At 46.0% G+C, this 26,713-nt stretch overlaps 2 protein-coding genes across 3 annotated transcripts in view; one reads left to right on the top strand and one right to left on the bottom strand.

Moving 5' to 3' along the window:
* PPM1H (protein phosphatase, Mg2+/Mn2+ dependent 1H) overlaps positions 1-26,713 on the top strand; it is a 243,318-nt gene that overhangs the window by 188,973 nt on the left and 27,632 nt on the right. For both annotated transcript variants that reach the window (XM_078076213.1, XM_036122874.2), the window contains exons 7-8: positions 9,238-9,301; positions 12,855-12,962. In XM_078076213.1, the coding sequence (XP_077932339.1) occupies positions 9,238-9,301; positions 12,855-12,962 (172 nt within the window). The remainder of the gene's footprint in view (positions 1-9,237; positions 9,302-12,854; positions 12,963-26,713) is intronic.
* LOC144382391 (uncharacterized) lies at positions 15,964-25,638 on the bottom strand. Its single transcript, XM_078076214.1, has 4 exons — positions 25,494-25,638; positions 25,236-25,297; positions 24,320-24,419; positions 15,964-17,040 (listed from the first exon to the last, which is right to left on the bottom strand). The coding sequence occupies exons 1-4, from the start codon at positions 25,588-25,590 to the stop codon at positions 16,958-16,960; spliced, it is 342 nt and encodes a 113-aa protein (XP_077932340.1). The 5' UTR covers positions 25,591-25,638; the 3' UTR covers positions 15,964-16,957.

The following is a 26,713-nucleotide window of genomic DNA, read 5'->3' as shown; positions in this document are numbered from 1 at the left end:
GTGAATATTGCTGGGTTAACAAGATCTGCTCTAAGCCAGTAGACTTTCCTCAGGAACGTGGGCTAGTGCAGTGAGAGCAAGCGCTGATGCCTTGTGCTGTCCCCCCCACAGACCTAGTGTGAGGAAGAGGAGTCTTTAGGCCAAATTAGAAGAACGGTTACTGCTTCCAGAATTCCAGGCAGGAGCAGGTTCAGGCATGCTGGTGATAGGGAGGGGAGAGGTAGGCATTTTCCCAGGGAATGTGGGTCTATGAATCGGGGGATTTCCTCAAGGGCAACCGCAATGTCAGGGAACAGAGGAAAAAGGTTTTCTGGAGAGATAGCCAGAAGGTTCTCCCTTTCATTTGTTTCTCTCATCAGAGACAGCCAGACGTACGCAAGCTAGGCAGCATGGCACGTCCAAATTGTATCACCAAATATTAATCATGCTTTTACAATTCAAGCTTATTATTTGAGATCGAATCCAGACTATTGTGCTATATGAGCACAAGAACGTCAACTTGTATATATAGCTCAGGGCCTCCAGGCCTCAAATAATTTAAATGATGCTCCAAGGACTAAAAGGAGAAAATGAGGTAGCATTTGTTTGTAGAGCCTTGGCCCCATAGGGAACTTTCCCAGGAATCATGTAATCAAGATACCAATTGATGACGACTCCTAGCACAGAATCCAGGAGCTCAAGGCATCAAAATATGACCCCTGCCCCCCAAAATGTAGATTTACAAATAACTAAAGTCTGCTATACGATGGCAAGCCTGTGACAGAGATGTTGGCTCTGCCCGGAAATATCTTAAAGGATACTTCTGAACCCTCAAGCTACCTGGTGGATACGGGATATTTCTCAGTGTCTTCCAGCTCACCCTGAGGCCACAATGGCCGCCTCTCATCCTGATTCCAGATCTCTGACTTGAGCCTGATTTCATTAAGCTTGGCTCAGATCCTCCTCCCCGACAGTTTAGTGACATTTTTCCAGCATATTAAGATTTGATCCAGAGATAAATTTAAGAAATTTCTGGGGGGATTTCTTAACTATGAGTCTTGGAAACCAGGGAAAAGGGCCTCTTGAAAGAAGATATTAAAAAATAAGAGTAAGATCTAATAAAATAGAAAATATTCTTGTATTGCTTTACAGGAAACACATGGATATTCATACAGTGAAGAGGGAGAGTGGGTTGCCTGTTGCAGGGCCTCCTCGAGGAGCAGGAAGCAGCCTTCATTTACTGCTCTGTGGCTTTGGGTTTGATTCCTTTGGAGATACAGATGGCTGGCAGGAAAAAGGAAGCATGAGGTGATGGCCAGCTCTGTGTTGCTTTTTCCAGGAAGGTCTGGGGAGGGTGGGTGTGGAGAAAAGCGAGGCAGGGGAGAGCCTCTGCGGATTCCATGAATTGCTGAATTGGGGTTGTGCCAAGCTCTTAAAAGCCATGAGTGGCATTTGGGCTCCAGGCATGTGTCTGCTCCTGACCAGCCAGGCCCAGGTGGTGTTTCATCCCAGCCTTCTGGGATTCAAGCATTTGTTGAGATTTGGTCGTAGGAAGCAGAAGTGGGGACCAAAGACCTAGGCACTTCTGCCCACCATCCTCCATCCGAACCTGCTCAGCCCCTATGCAGTGTGCCCCTGTCTAAGACTTGGTTTTTGCTATGAGCAAAATGAAACTTCCTGTGGCTTTTATCTTCCTCCCAGAAGGGGCACTCAGCTTCTCGCTGAGGGGGGAGGGAAATGCTCCTTTTATGCCTATTTGAGACCAACCCCAAAGCATCCCCTGCAGATTATTAGCTCTGAGGTATCTTTCTGAGTCTCTGATTCGTCACTTTAGAGCAGAACACTGGACTTCTCTGAATAAAGTTGCACAGGCGCTGTCCTTTGTGCTTTGATATCATTAGCAGCAGTAATGAATTGGGGTGTCTTGGGTATTCAGCAAGAAGCAGTTTTCCTGTGGGGATGTGCTGTCTTCCGGCCCATGCTCCCCAGTTATCTGCGCAATACGCAAGCAGTGAAGAAAGAACGAGGCCCCTACGGTCACAGTTGAATTAAATAGCACCTTATCCTTCACGAAGGACTTCTCAGACATATTTGCATTTAATCCTTGCGACCTCGTGCAGAATCCAGCTGAAGAAGCACGTTCGGTGAGGTTGAAGGACTTTGCCAAGGTCACACAGCTAGTTCACTTGAAGACAGAGCTGTGACTTCAAAACCTCTGACTCCAGGCCTGATGTTCTCTACTAGACCACAGCAGAGGGAAGGGAAGATCTAGGAAGACAGCTTCCCAGGGGAGGACAGGCATCCCAGGCCATGGTGAGGGGTTAGCGAGTGGAAGAATATGACTCACTGGCGTGTGTCATTGGGGTCATACAAATGGATTGTTGGGATTAGGCAGTCCCAGAGGGGTCACGTTCTTCTTAAATGCCTTTGAAGTATTGCTAAGGGAACCAAGACTTAGGGAAATGAGTGGTATTTCTGTCCCTCTTTCTAATTAAAGGTCCTGAGCTGGGAGAGAGAGAAGATCAAGGGAAGTGATCTACGTGGATGGTGCCAAAGTGTGAACTTTGGGTTGCTGCCCTGTGGGTTCAGATGTCCGAGTGGGGACTCTGGCTGGGTATGGAGAAATCTGGCAAAGGCACAGAAGAACTTTCTTAGTGGAAGACTTGCTTTAGCAAGTTAATATGGAAGAAATGTGTCTAGGTAACACTATAGACCTTGGAGAACCATGTAACAAAAAAAACCCCTGCCATTCTGGAGGTGGAACTTAGGAATCATCAGGAGAAAGTAATAGGCAAGAGTATCATAAATGCTATTTTTTATAACTTTATGACTGTGTACTACTATATATTGGTAATAAAGGTGAACCTAAAATTCTCATGTAAAGAGGAACACACAAGTCCAAGGTATCCCTGATTGGACTAGGCCCTGAATTTCAGCCATAAAAAAGCTTACCGTGAAGGCAAGATGAGTGGGGAAGCCAAGACCTTGTTATGTCTTTAGCGGGAAGCATGTATGCTGAGGAGAAAGCGTTAACCTTCATTCATCTGTTCATCCACGTAGCTCGGATCAGCTTCACATCCACAGTGTGCCTGCGTGGTTGTGGACAGGAGGATAGCGCAGTGAATAAGACAGAAGTCCCTGCCTTCATTGAGCGAATGTTCTGGGGCTGGGGGGCTAGAAAGAAGTAAATAAAGTTAATAAATAGGTAGCTTGAGATTGTGCTGTGGAAGCACTGTGAAGAGCTGCAGCATGATGGCCCAGAGCGGTCAGGGAAGGCTGGGGGAGGCGCGGGAGGCAGTATGGGAGGACCCAGGGGAAGAAGGGCCCCGGGGCATGTTAGAGGGACAGCGCGAAAGCTAGCCTTAGGAGAGCCTAGCGGAGGGATATAAGAGATCAGAGCAGCATGCAAAGATCAGATCACAGAGGGCTGTGTTGTCCAATGGGGAATTTTAAGCTGAAGAGTGAAGACTGCAGATTAAAAGAGAGACGTGGTTGTGGGAGATTGGCTAGTAGGCCGCTCAGCCAGACCAAAAATACAGGCAAACCTCTCTGAAAACAATCACGGAACTGACACTGGGACGAGATATGTTCATCCTGGAGGAGTCCTGTGATTGCTGCTCATCAGGAGGGTGAAAGGACATCCGTGTGGCTGTACAGGGACCCCTTGAGCTCAAATGTTCAGAGAACGTGTCTAAAAGACTGCAGAGAGCAGCGCATAGCCAGCCCAGACCAGAGGCAGGCCGGGGACGTGCCGGTGGGTGAGCGTCAGCTGCAGGCAGCACCTCCGAGACCTAGAGAGCAGGCAGGGGAACTCAGAAAGCTCTCTGCTTTCGTTTTGTGAATATGTGTAGGACAAGAAAATACAGAAGGGCAGAATAAAGCCACTGCCCGAGGTCGTGGGCGTTCATTGATTTGCTCACACAGTCAAATACTTCTTGGACACCCGTTACATGTTGGGCCCTCTTTAAAATACCAGGGACGCCACAGGTGGTGAGGTGAACATCTCTGTGCTCAGAACTTAAGCAGGGCATGGGGTGTAGAGGGGCAGTAGAGAAAATAAACACAAGGAAGGAAAATACTTCACATGTTAGGTGGGGGTAGATGACAAGGACAAAAATAAAACTGAGAAGGGGAAGAGGACATTTGGGGGAGGGGAGTGATGTTAAAGAAGGTCATTTCATTACTTGGCTTTTATTTAGAGTATGATGGGGAAATCATTGGGGGGTTCGAGCAGGGTAATGACACTCTCTGACATTTTAAAATAATTACTCTGGTTGCTCTGAGAATAGAGATAAAGGACAAAACTGAGCAGTTTCCAGCACCTTCACCACCATCACCCTGGTCCTGGCACCGTCTGCTCTTACCTCGATAATTGCAGGCAGGCCCGGTGAGGCCATTGCCATGGTGTGGGCAAGAGACGGTGGTGGCGGCAAAGGTACTGGACCTGTTGGGAAGGTAGAGCTGACCGTATTGCGTAGGATGTCAGCAGACAAAACCCTCAATCCCTCTTGTGTTTCCCTCTTACTAGAAGATCAAGTGGATGCGGAAGCCTAGGCTGCCAACAAGGGAAGTATTCAAAAGAACTGTTCCAAGCGGAGGCTGGCTGATGAATGTGTATGGCTGGCAGGAGGAGGGAGGTAGAGTGCTGGGACCGAGGAGGGGACGTGGCCTGGGAGCCCCGGCAAGCCGGTGAGAGAGGAGGGACGGCTGGCAGTGGGAGGCTCCAAGGAGAGGATGTCCTTGGTGCAGCCCACATGACCGGGGAGCTGGGGAGCCATAAGGAAGGTCATCGGGAAGTAGGTTGGGAGTGACAGAGTCAGGATTCCAGAAGCATCATCCACACATCTAAAATTACTGAGAATAACCGCAGGGGAAAGAGTGGGAAGCCACCTGTTAACCTAGGCGGAAGTCATCAGGGAGGATGGCAGAGCATCCAGACCTGTGTGAGCAGGTAGAGGGACCGACTCCGTGGCAGCAAGCCTCAGTCTGGAAGGGCGAGTGAAATGGGAGCAGTCAGGGCCTCCCTCTTGCCTTAGGAGTCAGAGAACTTTAAATATGGCAATGGCTGACTGAGGGGTTTAGGAAAGAATTTCCCAGGGCAGTTGTCCAATAGAATCAGCTGATGCTGCGTGCTGCAGAGCTCCCGGGACAGTGACTGTCGAGAGCAGTCCACTGCACAACAGAAGCCAGGGACCCATACGAGGCATGTTGGTATAGGAGGGACTCCCACACTTGGGACACAGCCGACTTGGCCTCTCAGTCTCTCTCAGTGCTGAGGTTTTCCTTCCGATAGGTCTGGACCAATGGTGCCTTTTCCTTGTCTTTTCAGCTTTGCAAAATCCACATTGCAAGGGAAACCATTACTTTTCAGAAAATGTTTAATGGAAACTTCTTTGCTTAATGAAACTTGCCTCCACTTAGGGAAAGCCCCTTTAATTGAGCCCTTTTTAAGCCTCGATTTTTTTTTTCTCATCCTTCTGTCAATTGGCCTCATAAATATTCATTAAGGATTGACCCAAAATAAGGGTTACTCTGAAAATCTTTCCTAAGCCTTTCAGTTTTGCTTTCTTGTAACAAGTAATTATTTGAATATGATCTCTGGTCAGTTATATTATTGTAAAAACTAGTGAGTAATTGATTCTTGGAGTTTTTAAATTGAATCAGGATTTGTGAAATCATGGGATCTGATACGAAGGAAGAGATATTTTCTATGAATCATAGGTCCCAAGTAACTCCCTCTCTTGGAGCTCCAACTGCAAACCACTGTCCTTCTCTTGCATCCCCCAGCCGAGAAGGCTGCAGCCAAGGCTGAGCTGGAAGGGTAGAGCCAAGCCTAAAGCCTGGGCATGGACTGTAATGCAATATGAACAGCAGATAAGCCTTTCCAATGGGTAGGAACGGGGGTGGCCCTCTAAACTGCAAACACACGTTTGTGGGAGGCCCGCTGTCCATGGGAGAGGGCTCCGGTGGGCTCTGCAGTCATGATGAAATGACTGGTGAGTGCACACGGGTGCTTCCCTGACTTCCCGCCATCTTCCCTGGGGACCGTGTGGTGACATAGCCGCTGGTTTGTCCCCACATGGTCACCTTTTGTTCTTTTGCTCACGCAGAAAATTCCCTTTCCTCGTTGGCCAAAGACACCTTTTCTTCGTCCGGTGCCTGCCTTTCTCCCACTGACAGGCAGACAACAATGGTCTCATTGCAAATTTTTCAACTAGAATGAGAGAGCGCCAGAGCTGAGCCCGGATGTCCCCTTTCTTTGGTGTGTTTTCTGGGAAGGTTTGAGTCTAGCTTCAGGCCACCAAGATGCTGTGTGAGCCTGGGAAAGTTACTTAACCTCTCTGGGCCTCAGTCTTCTCATCTGTCCAGTGGGACATTGCAGAACCTGGGAGACATTTTGAGACACAGTAAGCCAGCACCAAGCCCGGCGTGTGGCATGTCGGTGTTCGGTGAGTCAGAGGTGTTGTTGCGGTTTTAGCTCATTTATGTAGACTTTAATCAAGTTACCAGTTTGAACTCTTGAGTGTTTTATTCTTTTTTATGCCAGACTTTAATTGTGAAAGGAAATCCACCTGCCTTTATATATGATACCTGTGCTTAGGACCCAGAAAGACTGGGGTGGGGTGGGGAGAGCATGTTGAGCTTCTTTGTTAATAGTTATTCACCCTTGTCATTTGTTGGTGACAGCAAGGGAGAGGGCTCTTACATGATTGGAAACCAACAATGGCAGGAACAGAAGAAACCTTTTTCAAAGTTGTCGTTTCTATTTTTAATGTTGTTGTTTTCGAAGATGAAAAAATAACAACTAAAATATTAGAATTTGCACTGGACCCTGTAGGTGACAACTCCAAGGTGAGTGTTGGTCTTTCAGAGCTGTGGTAACACAGACTTCATGTTCCTGAAGGTCTCTGCCCTGAGAGAATTCTTGCCTGGGCTTCCGGAGGATCTGAGAACAGCTCTCTGGCTGCCTTTTCAAGCCTGTTAAGAGTGCTCATAGCCCATCTCTCCTGAGCTTAAATAATTTCCAGTCACTGGTGCTAGAGTTGTTGCCTTCTGCCTCCCATTTAATCTCCGACTCCTATGCCTTGGTCTTCAGGCCCCAGTCCCTTTCCTGGTCTTGTCCCCACTGTGACCTCTTCTCTGTCTGAGTCTGGCCTCTCCTCTCCACACATCCCTGTCCACCGTCCCCAGGCCCTGGTCACACCCACTTCAGAGCCTTTCTCAGTCCATTTCCCTCCTGTCCTTTGAGCCACACAGTGTCATCTTTAGGATCAAGCTAATTGATCAACTGATTTTGAATATTAGCAAATGACACTTGGTCTATAGTGATTGTTCTCAATTTTGACTGCATAATGTAATCACAAATTTGACTGCACAAAGTAGCTTAAAAAAAAAAAAAATCCCAGTGCCTGGCTATCACCCCCAGAGGTTCAGATTTAATTGTTCTGAGCTGTGACCTGGGCATCAGGATTTTTAAAAGCTCTCCCAGGTGCTTCCATATGCAGCCAGGATTGAGAAACCACTGGTTTAAGAATTCATTCATTCCCCAAGCTGAGTGTATTCTAATAATAGCTCTATTTGTTCCCCAAATGACTTGTATACCATAGCATTTTAAATAGTTCATGTGACTATAAAAACATCAAAGTAGCTATTTCCACCTCGTGTTAATTGGGTAGATTTGGGGAAAGGAAATAGTAGTTCTTTTTTTGAAAATTGAATCCTAGAGTACCTCTGGGCCCACTTGGTGGCAGTACCAGCAACTTGCATTTATCACGCTCTCGGCGTGTGCCGGGCCCCGTGCTAAAGGCTTCCGGAGCTCGGCGTATTCATTAGGCCATCTTAATCCTCAGCCCTGTGAGTAAGCCTCAGTTTTCCTGTCTCTGATTAATGAGGAGCCTGAGGTCCAGAGGGGCTCACCCGCTTGCCCAGGGCTGAACAGGAGCCCTTCACTGATCCCTTAGGAAGGAACAACTTACCTCAATAATTTCCCAGAAAATAAGGGTGTCCCTGTGTTAGCTTTGGGGTTGAACTCTCTTTGAATTAGATTGCATTCTTTTGTATATCCAGAGCTTCCGTAAATTTGATTTCAGGTTCACTCCCAAGTTGCCTATATCTATATATCTATGTATCTATATCTATATCTATATCTGTATCTATATCTATATATATATATATCTCCAAGATTGGGAGCCCATTTCACAAATTAGTTTTCTTCATGCACTCAGCAGACATTATTTTAGAGAAGCAACTTGTTTCTAGCACCTCACCTTGTAGACCCCACCCCAGTTTTTACCTGGTGTCCCTAATACTTCTCTGAGGTGGTGAATAGGCAGTGCTGTCCCCATTTTGCAGAAAGGGGAGCTGGTGTGCCAAGTATTCGTTATCTATTAAATAGTAGTAGTAGCTACCACTAAATGAATACTTCCCATGTGCCAGGCTCTGTGCTAAGCTCTTTACATCCTATGTGATTATCCTCATTTTACAGATAAGGAAACTGAGACCAAAAAGGGTAGAGCTCCTTGCCCAGGGTGGTACAGTTAGTAATCAAGTGCCTTGTTCCTTTGCTGCTTGTTTGTTATTTTAACTTTTTATGAGCAAAATGGCAAGACGTGGACTTCATCTTCTCTCCTGTGTTAGCCTGACCGGCCTCTGCTGTCTATGCAGTGGCATCCGGACAGCCGTGTCTAGAACAAACCATGGAACCATAAACTGGATTTTCTTTCTGTGTGTTGAATGGCCATTTAATATCTATGGTGAAACAAAGAATTTTCTGCCAACCTTGACTATTGTTCCTTCTCCAGCCATCCCAGGACAAGGCTGCTTTGGTGTAAACAACCCCTGAAGGTCAGAACCGGCTCGGGGAGCAGTTTCACTCTCTATCCGTCTCTGAGCTCTGCTGTTTTTCAGCTTTGGATTAATGACAAGACCCTTGTTGCTGCTGCCAGGCCACTTCTAAGCACACAGGCCCTAAATGCTAAGGACGAAACCCACCTCCCCCCTTCTTGCTAATTATGAGTATAACCCCCCCCCTCATTTTCTCCCTCTGCAAGCAAATACAGAGTCGATAGCTTCTGGTTTGTTAGTTATGTGTACCCACATAGTTCTGGAGGGAGAATAAGTCTGTGCACGGGGAGTTTGGCAGCGTGGCGAGTGATGGAGCATCCGGGAGAATGAAGTACCTAGCCGCCTGTGTCAGGGCAGCGGGTCACTAATTGAGTGCAAACCTTTTTTTTTAAAATGTTGTTTATCCCCCTACAGGGCATACAAAACCATTGAGGATGATGACTTGAAGTTTCCCCTTATATATGGAGAAGGCAAGAAGGTAGGCATGTGCACTCCCCCCGGACCGAGAGAAGCAGGCCCTGGCCCCGCACCGCCCTTGGCAGTCTCTGTGCCCCACTCCGCAGCCTGGCATTTTATAGCCCTGACAGCTTAAAAGACTCTCCCCTTCCATCATCCTTCAGGCCTCCTGTCTTGAGGGTCCGAGGAGTGGCGGGCGTTGGGGGAGGGGGAGGTGAGTGGTGAGCGCAAGGGACGAAAGTCCATTTTGTGAAAATAACACTCCATTTCTCCAATCTATCTGAATAACTTTTTACAGCGTTTAACCGTGACCCCATGCGCGAACGTCATCTCCCTGTGTTTCTGACAAGCCACAAGGCAGGCAGGGCCGGCGGTACTAGGTCCGTTTGGCAGACGAGGCCGCTGAGACTCTGAGGCGAAATCGGCTCCTGCAGAGTCACACAGCTGGCCAGGGGTGGTGGGAGATGTGGAGCCATGGCCATCTCCCGGCTTCTGGAACTCTCAACGCTCCACCACGGAAGTTCAGACTCTGCAAGGGTGCTTCTCCGCTTGCCCCAGGCAAGGGGATCCAAAGCTTCACTGTGAGGAAGCTGGAGGATCCTGTGCACCAGAGCCCGGGCCGAGCTAGCAAAGATCGCTCGTCACAAGCTCCCAGGGCCCCAGTCAGAACCACACCCTAAGCAGCAGGCACGCTGTGGAGCACGGGAAGGCTGTTTGTCTGTCTTGGTCTGGGAGCGGAGCCTGGAGGAAGTGGCCATCCTGGACTGGAGAGGGGAAGCTTTGAAGCTGTTTACCAGTAAGAACAAACAGCTCTGAGTCATTGCATTCTTCCTCCGAACACGAGTACACTTCAACTCTGGGCTGAGAGCTCCAATTAGAAGTGAAAAATGTGCTCACATTAAGAAGAATCTTCAACTGAATTTTTTCCAATATTTCATAGTTTTTTGGAGGAAGAAGTGACTCATAATAAAACTGAAGGATGCCTTTATGGACAGAACTTGAGCATGTGTGTGTGTGTGTGTGTGTGTGTGTGTGCATGCATGCACCTCTGAACGTACATGTGTGGGAGAGCACACGGGTTTAGGTTTAGGCTCAGTGTAGCAGTGATTTCAGCAGAAGGAGACATTCTGTGGAGGGAATGAAATACAAACATCTGATTCACAGAGGGATCATTTTTCAAACGAACTTGCCCTGTTCATGGAAATGGGCCACCTTCTATCTCACCATCCTTGATTGAGAATCACGACAGGAAAGGACTCTTTTCCTGACAGCGTTGCGTGGGCCTGTCAGGATGATGGGTACCGTTAATGCCCATCTCTCAGCCCAATGACCTATGCCTACAGCTGTGGTGCTTTGTGGGGCTGAGATTCTCAGTATTACCCTCCTATACCCAGGGAGTTCAAGGAAGCTCGGAGCCACCTCCTGTTACCTTTGTATCCCATGCACCTGCCCAGCCTGGTACCTGACACACGGCTGGCCTTCAATAAAGGCATCAGTATTAAATACACTTTTCAGTTACGTATAGTATACTTTCTCCCATACCAGAGGAAAATGGACTAATGTGTTCTTAGAAGATGATCAGAATAAGATTTAAAGGAGCCAGGGGCTTCCCCAGTTCAGCAAATGTTTATTTCACCGGGACATCATGTTCCTCAAGCATTTCAGTTAATTAGGGCTTGACACTTCTGTGATAGGCGACAGGCAAGTTCTGTCATCTTACCTGATGGCCTATTTAAAAGCCATTGTGGCTCCAGTCTGTTCCAGGTTTGCTCCATCAGTGAAGAAGTGCAAGATCCCTGTCAGGGGATCCATGATTTCTTGCGAAATCTTTACAACTGCGACACGTCAGTTCTATCTAGATCCTTTGCAGGGGGTTTCTCTTTCCTGTCTGCATACACCTACCCAGAAGTTTCGGAAGACTTTCATAGCCATAACTTCTCATTTTATTCCTGCCAATGCTTTTAAGGATTTGTGTGGGTAACACCTACATACTCTGTAAACAAGTTCAGTAACTAGCAGAAACATCAGATTTCTTTAGACGAAAACGCCCACCTGTGCTTTTCCAGCCAGAGAAGCTGCCATTGCAGTGGGGAGAGCAGAAGGGCCGCAAGGGACTCAGGATTTTCACACTTAGAGTTGAACACTTCTTAGCCAGTAGGGAGTTGGTGCAGCTCCCCAGCAGAGCAGAGAGTTTCTGCAGCCTGCCTGACCAGAGGTCCCCAGGCTTCATATCACATGCCTGCATTTTACCCCCTTTGATTCTTGCCTTTAAAAAAATATGTCATGGTTTCATTTCCACTTTAATGCAAACTGCCCATCTTCTGATCTGAAACCACCTCCAAAATCCATAGCCTTTTTGGGAAAACAGGATGAAAATGCTGGTAATGTTTTAGACTGTAATGTTTCTTCGCGTTTATAAGTTACCCTTATTACCCAGACAGTAGAGTGAGGAGTCAAGCCCGGGTCTTGGCACAATGACCCTACACCGGATATGTTACTGATGATCGAAGTGTTAGGCCATTGGGCTCCATTCTACCAAGAAAGACTTTCACTTCATCCCTCTGTGCTTACCTGGCTCAATGCTGCCCATCCTTCTGCACAAAAATGTCATGCCACCACCTCCGGGAGACTTTCTCAGCAGAATTTTTACCTCCTCTGAACTCCTCTAACCCATGGCGCTTGTGTCTTTCCACACTTGGCCATATTTTACATGTCTTATCTCCCTTCACAAGTTCCTTTATATTAAGGACAAGTCCTTAGACATTTGTCTAAGCATGATTTCTGCACATAGTAGGTGCTCAGTAAATGTTTGGCTAAGTCAAATCTGTGGCATCCCGGGACCTATTTAGGCTGACTGGGTAGGCATTAGTATAATAGTATTGTTTCCTTAAAGCACTGGGAAAACTAAACTGTGTAGAGAAAGCACAGGTGGTGAGGTCTCAACCCTGAGGTCTCTGTGTAGTTATAACCAAGTGACATTTTGTTCCTTTCCACCCAGAGGGAATTTGTGGGGATGTTAGCAGGCCGGGTTACAGAGTTGCAAAGAGTTTCTTTCCTCTAGCCATGAAGTGCCCTCTATGAGCTTTGGGAGGGTGGGAGCTGCCGCTCACTTTTTTTTTTACATCTCTCACTAGTGCCTCCCAGGAACAGGAGACATGGCTGGTGTGTTCAACAGGTTCTTGTAGGGTGGGTGCATCACAGACAGACGGTTGGATGGATGGACAGATCATGTTGGATTTGATTTGAACTGATTTTAGGAGCTGTAGACATCACACGTGTTGGATTTAGTTTCCTGGATACCCTTCCTTCTAGTCTCTACAAAAGAACACTGAAAAGAGACAGCAGCAACCCATTAAACTTAGGATAATTGGTAGAAAAACCACTCCTTAAGTACATAAGTGATCTTGGTGAGCCTTTCCTTGGAAACAGCTACCCACATAAGTTAGTAGCAAGGGGCATGGAGAGGGACAGAAGGAATTGGAAAATGAATGCTTCTCTCTCCGCCTATAGCAGCTACGTTGTAACGGGAATGCTTTCTCTGTGTCTTTCTGATGACCCTCTGCTTATACCCCTAGGCCCGAGTAATGGCAACAATTGGAGTGACCAGGGGACTTGGGGACCATGACCTGAAGGTGCATGACTCCAACATCTACATAAAACCATTCCTGTCTTCAGCTCCAGAGGTACCACATGAGGTTTTTGTTTCTGTTTTGTGCAATAAAATACTGTCTACATGATTCCTCCCGGGACTCGCACCCCAGATGCAGACAGTAGCCAGCTTGTGTCACGGGTACTTGTGCGGTGGTCCTTTTTCCCACTCCATTCTCCCTTTGAATGTCCTGGTTCCTACACTCCCCACTTCCTGCCTGACTAGCTGCACAGCCCCCTAGTGGCATTCCTGCCTCCTCAGTCCATCCCACATTTTGTCATCGGACAAATGTTCCCAAACAGGTACTCTGACTCCTGTTAGCTCCGAAACCTTCAACCATACCCCGTGCCTATGAGAATAAAGCCCAGACTCCTTTGGTTGGCATTTGAGGCATGTTATAATTTTGTCTGTCTTTCTAGACCCAAAATTTGATCTCTGTTCCCCCGAACTAGCCAGAAAGAACTTGCTGTGTCCTTCCTGTGCATGACCTTCAGTTTCCCGGAGTTGCTTAGACTCTTCCTTCTGACTGGAATGCCTTTCCTTCCTATCTCCAAACATCCCGAGTCTGCTGTGGAGACTTCCCTGATTTCTCCCTTCCCCGACCAGAAGTAAGGTCTCCCTACAGATCCGTGTAAAGCAGCTGCCTTTTACTGCCTTCCACTTTCTGCCTTATCGCAGAGTTGTTCGTGTATATACCTTATCCCCTCTTCGATTTTAATCGCCTGTACAACTTATATCATTCAGCTGATGTTTAGAGAAGTTAATTGGAAAACAAGTTGTCATCTTTTTGGTTAAAAAATTTTTTTCTCACCTAAAACTAATGTTAAAAAAAGCCAACAACACATGTTTCTTATGATATGGGAAACTATCTAGTTCTGTTTCAGGGTGTATCTTTAGAAAACATTTTGCTTGTATGTTGTAGAGAAATCTAAGTCATAGTAGGTTAAGGGTCTTTTTTTTTTTTTTTTCCCACCTGTCGAGGAGGCTGGAACTTGGTGGTAGCTGGTGTTGGTGCAGCCCCTCCAGTGTGCCAGGACTGGCGTCTCGGCTTCGCTGCCTTTCCCTTCGTGATTGCAAGATGTTGGCATAGTGTCTTCACGCGGGGCGGGAAGGCGGAAGCAGGCAGCCTCTCTGTCCCCAACAGTTCCTCACTTGCGTCTCATTGGCCAGGGCCGTGTCACATGACCTCCCCTGGCTGCAAGGAAGGTCGAGGCAGGGAGCTTTAACTTTTCCAGTTTTTACAATAGAAGGGAGAGGTGCGTCAGGAACCAGTGGTGTTCGCGTTCTGTGTAATTACCTGTTAGAGCAATGCCTTGCACTGGAAATGCCCAGGATGTTTAAATATAGCTCCATCTGCATGTTCTTCCCAAGGGTAGATGCTGTTTTTTTGAAGGCTCTTTTTGTTGGAGGAAACCAAAACCCACTCAAGCTAACTCAAAAGAGGAGGTGCTTGTTATAATAATATTAGAAGAGATGTTTATGGTGTACACAAGAAGAACCCTTAACAGCCAGTCTTTATGGGAGGGTGCTTCTGGAATCAAGACCACCTCCAGAGAGCCCCAGCAGTGGGAGTCTGTCACCTTCATGAGGGTGTTCTGCCCTTACGTGGCCAGTCATGTTCCATATGTCTCTGCTACCAGTCAATCCCGTTTCTCACTCTCCCGATTCCTGATGACCAGAGAGCAATCTCATTGGTCCAACTCCCTTTTTATACCAGGCCACAAGTGACTTCCCAGCCCATAAATTGCCCCTTTGGCTTGTCTACTCCAGAGCCCTCGGTGGGCACAAACAGCCACCTAGGCCCACCCATTTGGCAGGGCTGTGAGCAGGGGGTTGGTTCTTCTAGAGTTTGTATTGCTGAGGCTGGCATTCAAATTACAAGTAGCCACAAGAGGTTGGGAAGTCAGAGGGGGAATCTCTAGTATATAGAAGGCATGGAAGGCACACACCTTTCCTGATATCACCCAGCATTTCAAATGAGATCAGCCTGGTGGAAATAAAAATTTCCATTCATCAGAGCCTGTAGATGTCTCTCTTTTAGCCCTCACAGCAGTTCTGCATGACAAGGACCAATACTACATAAAGTGTCCAAGGTGCCCCAGAAGCTTATGGATCCCTGATCCCTCTATTCTGGCCAACCTCAGGATCCATGAATTACTGCTGAAACTACTTTTGGCCAGAGGAAAGCAATAAATACTAGGCTCATGGACTCTATATTTTCCCCCCTTGAGAGAGAGGCATTTATTAGACATATTAAATGGTGCCATCATCTTTCTACTTTGCAAAAGGGACAGATGAAGTGTGACTCATGTTCTTGGAGGGGGGGTGGTCCTCGGAAAGCACTAATTAACCATTTTGCTTCTTAAAGCAGAGTGAAACCTCCTTCTCATCTCCTTCCACACACACCTATGCTTTCTATATAAAGTGAAAAGAGGTGTGGTTTTGGTTTGAAGGAGAATGATTTCTACGCAGTTAGATTTTAGATCTTCTAATTGCTCAATTGCCATGGCTCCAAAGAAGAGACTGTAGGTTTAAAACTTGGGCATGCATGGGAGACTCCCTGGGGACTGATGAGAAAGCCCAGATGGTTGATCAGAAACCTTACGTCATCTGTGTAGAGTGATGCTGGTTCGCAGGGAATTGGGTTGGTTGGTTCAGTTTTGGTGAGGGACTGGACAGGTGGGCAGGGTGTTTAAAAGGAAACGGGCCACCTGTGGAAAAATGTAAGTGCTCTTAGAGAAGGTGTAGAGTTCAATAAGGTGTAGTTTTTATAATAACAAGTAATGTTTATTAACTGCTTAGTCTGGGCCAGACAACTTACAGTGTTTATTATACATAGTATCTCATCTGATCCTCACAACAACCTTAGGAGGTCCATATGCCTATTTTTTTTTTTTTTTTAGGTCCATATGCCTATTATACCCATTTTGCAGATTGGGAAACTGAGACTCAAGTGAAATAACTCCCCCAAGGTTGAACAGTTATGAAATAACAAGATGGTACTTGTACCCAGGTCTGATTTTTTTTTTTAAGATTTTATTTATTTATTTGACAGCGAGAGACACAGTGTGAGAGGGAACACAAGCAGGGGGAGTGGAGAGGGAGAAGCAGGCCTCCCGTGGAGCAGGGAGCCTGACACGGGGCTCGATCCCAGGACCCCGGGACCATGACCTGAGCTGAAGGCAGACGCTCAATGACTGAGCCACCCAGGCACCCCTAGGTCTATCTAATTTGATCAGGGTCTGTAGGAGAGAGTAGCTGAGTTCAAAGAAATGTCTTTGGACAGTGTCTAAGGGACCCTTTGAGTATAGGTTCGAGGGGCTCTGAAGAGGATCTTTGTCTTGGGACCTCAGTGGCTCGAGTTTCTCAGAGAAATACTGCTGGCCTCGGACTAAAGTTGTAGAAAATGATGGCGTGGTAGAAAAAGTAATTGGGAAAGACAGTAATAGCCTTTGGTGTGTGCCAACCTAGGCCAGACAGAATTGTGCAAAATAAGATTGTGCACGTATAATTTAGCTTAATGGGTATGTAGGGTAGACCCGGAGATTCCTTTGCACGAGATTAAAATTGTTGTACATTTTAAATGCTTCCAGATGGAGCGGGCTTAGCCAGAAGCGGTGGGGGGGGGAGCAGTTAGAAGAGGAGGGGCAGCTGGAATTGGCTACTGTGGAGGGGTACAGGAGACCCCCTCATCCCCAATCTTAGGGTAGAAACTCCTCTTCCTTGGGTACTGGTGATAAAGTCCGACACCAGAGACGTGGCGAGCGGGCCTTTCTGGGGGAGCTCGGAAAGCCAGGTAAATTTCTCCAAACCATCTAATGAAGAATAACTACCCCCTTTCCTGCCTGCATCCCCTCACCCCCAACCCCATGCCTGCCCTGCCTTTCTAACTGTGACTTCCTAAGAACATTCCCCTGCTATGCCTCCTCTTTGCCAAGCATGGATCTTTATTTCACATTTGGGTTCTAAATTTCAAATCCAGCTCAGTCTGGTAATTTTAACAGTTGGGAAGAAAAATGCGATTTAGTTCTAAGAAAAAAAAGGCTCCAGAATCTTCTTGGAAATCAGCATTGTTCCCTTCATCATTGTAGCTCCTAATTCGATTTGATGAGCTAAATAAAAATAAGACAAAAACATGTGTATCAAATTTACGTAAAAAATGCTCAGGGGTTTAAAAATTAGAGAAGGGTTCCTAGCCAAACACATTTTCGGTTTCGCTGAACACAAGGCATTGGAAAAATCTCGAGTTTGCCAAACCCAAAGAGCAGCCGCCAGGTTTGCTGAGCCTCCCTCCTATCTTCCAAGGTCTAAGGCAGGGGTTTCTGGCCAAGAACTGAATTCCACAAGGGGCCCCCCGCCAGCCAAGCGGTTGGCCTGACCATCGAATGTGGAGGCGTTCTGACTCTCGTCGGGTCCACAGCACCGTGTTTTCCCCGTGTCACAGTGTGAGACGCAGCTTCTCCCCACATAAGAGAAAGAGCCTCAGCCTGGTCTCCCATCTCCTTGCTCAGTGAAGCGCACCAACAGTCACCTTTCTTATACTCTCCCGAAAGAGTTCAAGCGGAGGAGGAAAGGATCGGGGAAGTCAGGCACCGAGCCCAGACTCTCCTTCTTTTCCAGCATTTCTTCTCCCCGCCGCAATCTAGCACACTTCCTGCTGTGTTACTCAGGCACCTTGGCACAGGTCTGCGGCCTACACCTCCAGATGTTCTCTGCTCCTTGCCCCTTTCTGACCTGTAACAGGCCCTCCCTAGAGCTAGGGTTCCTCTTCGTGGTAGTTGCTTTCCGGCCTGCACTCCAGGACTGCCGTTAGCCCCCTTTCGGGCTCTTGGGAGAACGAGGTCTCTTTCTTTGTGGGGACTACTTTGCAAAGCCAAGCCCTTCCTCAGCTCCGCATCCCCTCCTCTCGGCCCTGCCAGACTGAACCACAAGGAGCCCCATTTTCTCTCGGCTTCGCTGTTCCTTTCCTTGGTGTTGAAGATTCCTGTCAGCTGTTTTTTTTTTTTTTTTTGGTAATTTCAGCCTGACTCATTCAGCTCATTTTTGCTTTTCTTCATCTATTTTCTTTCATCTGAAACCACCTTCTCTGAGAGAAGGAAGACCTTAGACTCCAGTATCTCAATGCCCATGTGGCCTGCACTGTTAGCCTGCCTTTCCCTTCCCTCAGGTGAGGCGAAAATGCCTGTATTCACAAGGTGCTTGGAAAATCAAGGAAGGACGTGTGGAACTGTCTGGCACAGGGTCTGGTAGGTGGCCAGAGATGGTCAGGAAATGCTAGTCCTCCTTCCCCATCAGGTTCTGGTAGGCTTTCCACTTAGGGATTCCCAGTATGCACATCCATATTAAGAGAGAATGACTCGGGGCGCCTGGGTGGCTCAGACGTTAAGTGTCTGCCTTCGGCTCAGGTCATGATCCCAGGGTCCTGAGATCGAGCCCCCATCGGGCTCCCTGCTCGGTGGGAAGCCTGCTTCTCCCTCTCCCACTCCCCCTGCTTGTGCTCCCTCTCTCGCTGTGTCTCTCTCTGTCAAATAAATAAATAAAATCTTTAAAAAAAAAAAAGAGAGAGAGAATGACTCTTTTTTTTGGACCTCCCCTGTTGAAAGCATCAACATTATTTAAGATCTCATTGTGGACATCTTAACATTTAAAGTCCTCTTGGTAGCTTTTCATACCCCAAGCCGAAGTCCCACTTTGGGAAAGAGCATGTTTTATTGTATTGTGTACTTTCTGTAATGCATAAAAAACAATATTCGTGCATAATGACATGGGAAAAAGCTGTACTATATTAAGTGAAACAGAATATGATTATATATACAAAGAGCGTGATTGTAAGTTAGTAAAAAGGTATATGCATTGGTATACAAGTATACACGTGAAGGAAATTTAATAAAATAGTAACAGTAAATATCTTTGGGTGGTAGAGGAGGAAAAACTTGTTTAAAAATTCCCTAGACCCCTCAAAAATATCTTAGGAGGTGGTTTAATACAATACTTAGAAACTCAGACTGGTCATCAATGCCTTGACTTCAAGCTCTGTCTCTTCACTTACTAGCTGGGTGACCTTTAGAAAGTTACTTTACCTAAATCTCAGCTTCCTCTTCAATACAAAGAGGACAGTAGGAATGTTATACCCAGAAACTTAACAGGACAAGTTAAATGACATATATAAAGTACTTAGCCAGAACCTGGCATAATAAATATTAGCTCCTTGATCCTTTTCCAATTCCATCAAGACCACAAGATTTCACTAGCTCTTTACATAGAGATCATGAGTCTAGTCGTGTTTACTGAGCCAAAAACTAGGGAACATGTCCTCAAAAGAATTAGAATTTTGGGGCAAGCTGGAATGTGAGACTAGCGAAGGAATCATCAGCCATAAACCCTGTGATTCCTGCTTCCTAAGAGACTAGGGGAATTCCGAAAAGGGAGAGAGAACTATATACTGTGAAGAAGAAGGACAAGATAAGTAGAACAAGAGAAAAGGAGGAGGCAGGAGCGAGCCTGGTGTGCAGTAAAATTTGCCTTCTGGGGTCACTGAGTTTGGAAGATTAGCTCGAAGGGCTATGAGCTATAATAAAGCTAATTATTGTGGAGGGCCTTGAACTGGACCCAAGGCAGTAGGTAAGGTCTTTAGAAGGGGAGTAGCATGATAAATATTGGGTGGAAGCTGGTCACAGCACGTAGATGGGGGCGGGGGGTGGTGGAGGGGTGAGGAGAAGCAGACAGGAGGCCACTGTAGAACTCAAACTACGGCAGGAGGACAGACGCTAGGGCAGGGACTGCGAAAATGAAAACGAGGCACATCTGAGAGACACTGCAACAAAACGATTTAACAAAAACTGACATGGCAGTTTTAGAGGGTGAAGCGGAGTGAAATTTTTTAAAAATTAAAAATGCACTGCTTTCTAGCCTAGGAAAAGGGAAGGATGTTGCTTATGGGGGACTGAAGAAGAAAACTAATTTTATACCTTTTTTCCTTTGAGTTTTCTGAACAATGAAAAACATAAACACCAGTGCCGGGGATGAAAATAACGTTACAGCAGGTATAAAGTTAGACTAGAAACTATGGTTTGGATTTAAGACCAAATGGACTTCTTTTATTTTTTAAAGATTTTATTAGTTTATTTGACAGAGAGAGACACAGCGAGAGCAGGAACACAAGCAGGGGGAGTGGGAGAGGGAGAAGCAGGCTCCCGCGGAGCAGGGAGCCCGATGCGGGGCTCGATCCCAGGACCCTGGGATCATGACCTGAGCCGAAGGCAGACGCTTAACGACTGAGCCACCCAGGCACCCCAGGAGTTTTAATTTAAATGCTACAAGTTAGCAAAACCTAAATTTTAAATACTGTGAAAATTGTATAAAATATTTAAACTAGATAGTGTAAGTCAAATAAGTAGAGGTTATTAAATCCACTCAGATAAAAATGAAGGTAAGGCCGATGTAGATAAGTAGATACAGATATATAGGTACGGTATAGATATAGATGAAAAGGAAACTTCCACGGTAATCAACCAAGTGATTTAGGTAACCTAATTATCGTAAGATTCTAGTACTTTATTGGGCCATAGAGAAATTTTTACAAATGGCCATCTACTTCTTTTTTTTTTTTTTTTAAAGATTTTGTTTATTCATTTGAGACAGATACAGAAAGAGAGAGAGAGAGAGCATGAGCAGGGGAGAGGCAAAGGGAGAGGGAGAAGCAGGCTCCCCACCGAGCCAGGAGCCTGATGCGGGGCTCGATCCCAGGACCCTGGGATCATGACCTGAGCCGAAGGCAGATGCTTAGAGACTAAGCCACCCAGGCGCCCCTCAAAATGGACTTCTTATTCTTCTACTCCATCCAAATTAAATTTCTGCACTGGATAGCTGTGGGCTCTCTTCTCCCCACCCCCCAGAAAGTGGTCTTCCTAATGTTTGCCTGCTGGAGGACAGGAGCAGAGAGAACAAGTGCTGCTTATGGACAGATAGAAACCAAGGAGAAAACTCCAGGGGGCTCAGTGTCCCATCCCATCTCCCCAGCCCCATCGGGGGAGGGGGCCTAGAAGTAATCTATCACATTACAGTGCCTTGTGCTGCTGTGGACTGCAAAACAAACCACCCCAGAACTTAGAGTCTTGACAGAACGGTGTATTATTTGTATTTATAGGTTCTTAGCTTTCCTAGTTCTGTGAGTTGTCTGGGCTCAGCCAGGTGGTTCTGTCTGGGAGTCGCTCATGTCACAGTTGGATGTCAGCTGGGGCTAGAGTCATCTGAAGACTAGATGGGCTGGAAGTCCAAAATGGCTCACTCACATAGCTGGTAGTAGACATCGGCTATCAGCTAGTTCAGCTGAGGCAGCTACACATGACCTCTTCATGGGGTTTTGGCTATGAAAAAAACGTCTCAAGAGTGAGTGGTTCAAGACTGCCAAGCAGAAGCTACAAGGCTTTTTAAGACCTAGCCTCAGGGGTATCGCTGGGTGGCTCAGTCAGATAAGCATCTGACTCTGGGTTCCAGCTCAGGACAGGATCCAGGATGGAGAGATTGAGCCCAGCATCGGACTCTACGTTCAGTGGAGAGTCTGCTTCAGATTCTCTCCCTCTCCTTCTGTCCCCTCCTCTCCCCTCCCCTCCCTCTCTAAAAATAAATAAATCTTAAAAGAAAAAATAAAAAAAGTCTTAGCCTCAGAAGGCCTAGGAACATCATCTCTGCCACACACCAGTGGTCAAGGACATCACTAAGCCTGGTCCATATTTGTATGTATATTACAAAATGATTACCACCATAGCTCTATCACATCATATAATTACTGCCTCTGTTTTGTGGTGAGAACATTTAAGCTTTACTCTCTTAGTACCTTTTAAGTATGTAATATAGTATTATATATAGATGTGTATATATTTTATATATATAATGTATATGTGTACACACACATATATATTACATAGCATATACAGATTACATGTAACTATAGTTCCCCTGCTGTACTTGAGATCCCTAGTCTTATAACTGGAAGTCTGTGCCCTTTGGCCAACATTTCATGCATCTTTCTTTTCAGTTGGGGTGCTGTACTCTCGGAGGCCATCTGCTCCCCTTCCACCACCACCACCACCATCACCACCACTTTGAAAATGTGTGTGGGGTGGGGCAGGGAATCCCATTAAGAGTGTAGAGAAGCTGCTTTTATTCGACTAAGGTGCCATCTGACCCTACATCTAGGAAGGATTTTGTGACTTAGCTTGTCCTCCATCTGCATCTCTAATTCTCTGGTCTAGCTGTAAAAATCACTTGTGTGTGTGTGACATTTTTCTGGCTCGTTTCCATTGCGAAGTGACTTGGGAAGTAACTAGCTATTTGAATACCAGAATTTGACATTTACTTTGACACCAAAAAATCTCGCTTGGCAACTCATAAAATTTATGGTCACACAAGGGAGCCAACCTCTATATTGTGTCAAATATTTCTTCTCATTGGAGATTATTTCCCTCTGATCCCCTTCTGAAAAATAATAATTTCACTTGAATGTTTCAGTTAAACATGTAGTATCTTTTTTTGCATTTATTTATTGCATTACACACAGAAGAACAGTTTAAGAAGTTTGTTTAAAAATGCAAATCCCAGGGCGCCTGGCTGGCTCAGTTGGTAGAGCATGAGACTCTTGATCTCGGGGTCTTGAGTTCAAGCTCCATGTTGGGAGTAGATTTTAATTTAAAAAATAAGAATAAAAAATAAAAACAGATTTAATATATATATGAGGAAAATGCATGCCTGTGATCTCACAGACATAAAATGACATCTACACATCAGTGGCCACCAAACCATTCAGCAGATCATTGGCAAGCATGGCATCATCGGCTATAATGTTTGAAGACCAATCTTTTTTTTTTTTTTTTTAAAGAGTGGGAGAGAGCGTTGGGAGGGGCAGAGGAAGAGGGAGAGAGAACCTTAAGCAGGCACCACACCCAGCATAGAGCCCAATGTGGGGCTCGATCTCACAACCGTGAGGTCATGCCCTGGGCCATAATCAAGAGTTGGACACTTAATCAACTGAGCCACCCAGGCGCCCCTGAAGACCAATCTTTAACTCTGTTTATATTTGGTTTATTATTTGAGTGTTCTTGGACCATGTGTGATCAGTCTGGTATTTGAATGAAATAAGATAACGTATCAAAAAAATGCAAATCCCTGGAATCCACTTCCTGAAATCTAAAGCACTAGGTCTAGAAGCAGGTCCTAGGAGTTTTCAGATTTTTAGACAATTCTGAAGCAGGGAATCCAAAGACCACTCTTTGAGGGGCACCTGGCTGGCTCAGTCGGTAGAGTGTGTGACTCTTGATCTCAGGGTTTGAAGTTTGAGCCCCATGTTGGGTATAGAGATAACTTTAAAATAAAATCTTTTAAAAAAACCCATAAAACAAAGACCACTCTTTGAATAATACTGCCATAAGCCATTCTTCACTGTGCTCCAGGAACTTCAGGGTTTTTTGGGTTTTTTACAATTTTTTAATTAACATATAATGTATTATTTGTTTCGGGGGTACAGGTCAGTGATTCATCAGTTTTACACAATTCACAGCACTCACCATAGCACATACCCTCCCCAATGTCCATCACCCAGCCACCCCATCCCTCCCACCCCCCACCACTCCAGCAACCCTCAGTTTGTTTCCTGAGATTAAGAGTCTCTTATGGTTTGTCTCCCTCTCTGGTTTTATCTTGTTTCATTTTTCCCTCCCTTCCCCTATGATCCTCTGTCTTGTTTCTCAAAATCCTCATATCAGTGAGATCATATGATACTTATCTTTCTCTGATTGACTTATTTCGCTTACATAATACCCTCTAGTTCCATCCACGTCATTGCAAATGACAAGATTTCATTATTTTTGATGGCTGCATAATATTCCACTGTATAAATATACCACATCTTCTTTCTCCATTCATCTGTTGATGGACATCTAGGCTCTTTCCATAGTTTGGCTGTTGTGGACATTGCTTCTGTAAACATTGGGGTACATGTGCCCCTTCAGATCCCTACATTTGTATCTTTGGGGTAAATAGCCAGTAGTGCAATTGCTGGGTCATAGGATAGCTCTATTTTCAACTTTCTGAGGAACCTCTGTACTGTTTTCCAGAGTGGCTGCACCAGCTTGCATTCCCACCGACAGTGTAGGAGGGTTAGGAACTTCAGTTCTTAATCCTAACATGGGTTTGTTCTGCATCTGTGTTCTAGTCCTGGACGGCATGATTCATTCTTACAGTGCACATGGCTCAATGCCAGACTAGTAGGCTGGGGATACTACACACCTCATTCTCCACCTGAACACAGATCTGCTGAGACCTGGGCTCCTTGCTTCAGAATAACTGCAAGCCTGGGGATTGACTTTGCCACCCAGCAGGTGTCCCACAGCTTACCAGGCGTGATTGTGTCTTCTCTCCTAAGGCAAGGCACATAATAACTTGCTCTCTTGCTTACTGGAGATCTCTGAAATCCTGCCGTGGTGTGAAAAAAGTCCTGTGAAGTAGTAACACTCCGGTTATGTGGTTATGTTAAGTCCCAATGGCCAGAAGTAGCAACTACACGAATAAAGAATAGCAGTCATTTCATTATTTATTCATCAGGTGATGATATAACTTATCCTCTCAACCAGGACATTTTTGAGAGTCAGTGTGGACATCATTAATAATTATGCTGGGAAAATAGCACAAACCAAAACTATCTCATGCACACAGGGACATAAGGTCACTCTGTGTGCCTCCTCACTGGATTTGACACAACTCAATCCACCTACACTACACCCACATCCTTTCACTCACAGGCTGGGGTTTCTTCTGACCTTTATCTCTATAAATGGGCATTTTAATGAATACAAATTTATTCCTCAAATGATTGATAAGCTAGATTCAAGCCCATTCATTCACTGAGCCTTTGACTCAGTGGTGCACAAGCCAGTGGAAGCCCAAAGAAAGGAGTGGATCATGGGAGTAGCCCGACATGTAAAGGAAATTCCTTCCTATAGCTTATTACCTCCTTGAGGGGCAAAGTACTGGCCTCATGAGAAGAAAATGGAAGCCTTCCACTAGAGTCGCCAGGCACTGGGTTCAGCTTCAGGCTCCCTACCTAATACTTCAGCTGGTGTAGAAACATTTTAGCTATTAAGTTGTATCCACCCTCAAAAGTCACATGTTTACTTTGTGGACTGCAAAAGAAAAAGCAAACCCACAAGAATATCTGTGGTATATTTCAAATATAAAATTATACCCGCAGCCCAAACAACCGGCTCCTTTTGGGGAGCGTGAGTACCAGCGTATTTGTAATGCTTAATTGTACCTTGATGCATTTGCAGTCAGATGCTCTGAGGTCACGTGGCCAGTCACATGCAGCCCTGACTCCTATGATGACAGAGTCAGAGAACATTAATGCCATAAGCATCCACAGTGGCCACCACATGCTAACATTCATTTCACTAGGGAGACACTGCAGATTTGAAAGCTCGTGTCTTCTCCCTCACCATTCCCCGGTGAAAATCCAGTACTGTGGCCAAACCAAACAATATAAAGCTGCCCAAGCACACCAGCCCTCTCTCACCTCCCCAGGCTTTGGCTCCTGCAGTTCCCACTATGTGTAAGGCGTAAGCTCCTTCTTCCTGACACTCCATGTGATGAATCACTGCTGCTTTGCACATTCCCAGCAGGTGGTCAGCAGACTTTGGAAATGTGAATGACCAAATGGTTTTGCCTAAATTTTAAGGAGCAGAAGTGGGTTTCAAAGCCAAGTCTTTTGCCACCAGATTCAGTGTGTGTTTCATGACATAGTATAGATAGAATCACAAGAGAGAATCTGGATGCTATCTTGACGGTTTGCCAGAATGCCAACATTGAAATAATCCGCTTGGTTTATAGGACCACAAAGAAGTATTATTTTTTTCTGGTACAAGTGCCATATTCAAAGTTCTCTAGGTTGAGCTTTTGAGTTGGCTACATGGGGTATAGAGGATAAGACTTTGTCCTCTCCTTATTTTCTACCACCTATTGGCATCCTTTATCTTGGGAACCGTCTAGCTTTTCTGCCAAGAACACTGCTGAGACTCCCAATCCCTGTTACTTTAAATGAGACTTGTACTTGAACCCCAAGGCCCTTGAGCCCTCTCTTACTCATCTCCTTCCACCAACTAGCTTACTTTCAGGGGTACTGCCCTGAGATCAGCACCATCAAATAATAACACATGGTATCTTAGAATTTGTACTTTCCTTCCACGTTATCTCATTTGATCTTTCTAACAGCTTTGTGAGAGAGGTGGAATAGGCACTAACATATTTTTTTGTCAATTTTTAAACAATGATTTCAGAGATGAGAAAATTGAGAGCAAAAGAAAATAAATGGCTTCTCTCAAGTCCCAAAGCTGGTTAGAAGCGGAGACCTGAAGTGAGGGCTTCTGATCCCAAAGGCAGGGCTCTCGTTCCTCCAGAAAAGCCAGGCCTGAGCTGTGGGAGCTCATGGGCCTCCGCTGAGTACTTCAGAGGGAAGAAAGGTTGGGCGAATTTGCTGAGTTGATAAAGCTGTAAAAGCCGCCAGGGCATCCTAGAGAAGCAGCCGAGATTTGACAAATGGAAGAATTGATGGGCTCTTTTTTAAAAGTAGCTTCGAGAAGCCAGCATCAGCTTACACCCATATGAACCATCTTAACGTGCCACCGAAGGTCCCTCCGTAATAGAGCGGAGAGGCGAACACACATTTTCCACAAGTGCTGAAGCAGCAGCCTGCGGCCGAGCACTAAGTGGTGGGACTGGATGAAAGACTTGCTTGTC

This window comes from Halichoerus grypus, chromosome 6 (genome assembly GCF_964656455.1).
Source record: "Halichoerus grypus chromosome 6, mHalGry1.hap1.1, whole genome shotgun sequence".
NCBI classification, from domain to species: domain Eukaryota; kingdom Metazoa; phylum Chordata; class Mammalia; order Carnivora; family Phocidae; genus Halichoerus; species Halichoerus grypus.
Note: the sequence above shows the minus strand (reverse complement) of the source record. Positions and strands in the feature narration are given on the sequence as shown.

Bases quoted from the DNA above. Each gene is read 5' to 3' on its own strand.
- LOC144382391 (XM_078076214.1), bottom strand. From the start codon at position 25,590: ATGTGCAAAGCAGCAGTGATTCATCACATGGAGTGTCAGGAAGAAGGA. The intron at 25,298-25,493 runs GTGAGAGAGGGC...CTGTCATCATAG, and splicing joins AGGAGCCAAAGCCTGGGGAG to GAGTCAGGGCTGCATGTGAC. The intron at 24,420-25,235 runs GTACAATTAAGC...ACTACTTCACAG, and splicing joins CTGACTGCAAATGCATCAAG to GACTTTTTTCACACCACGGC.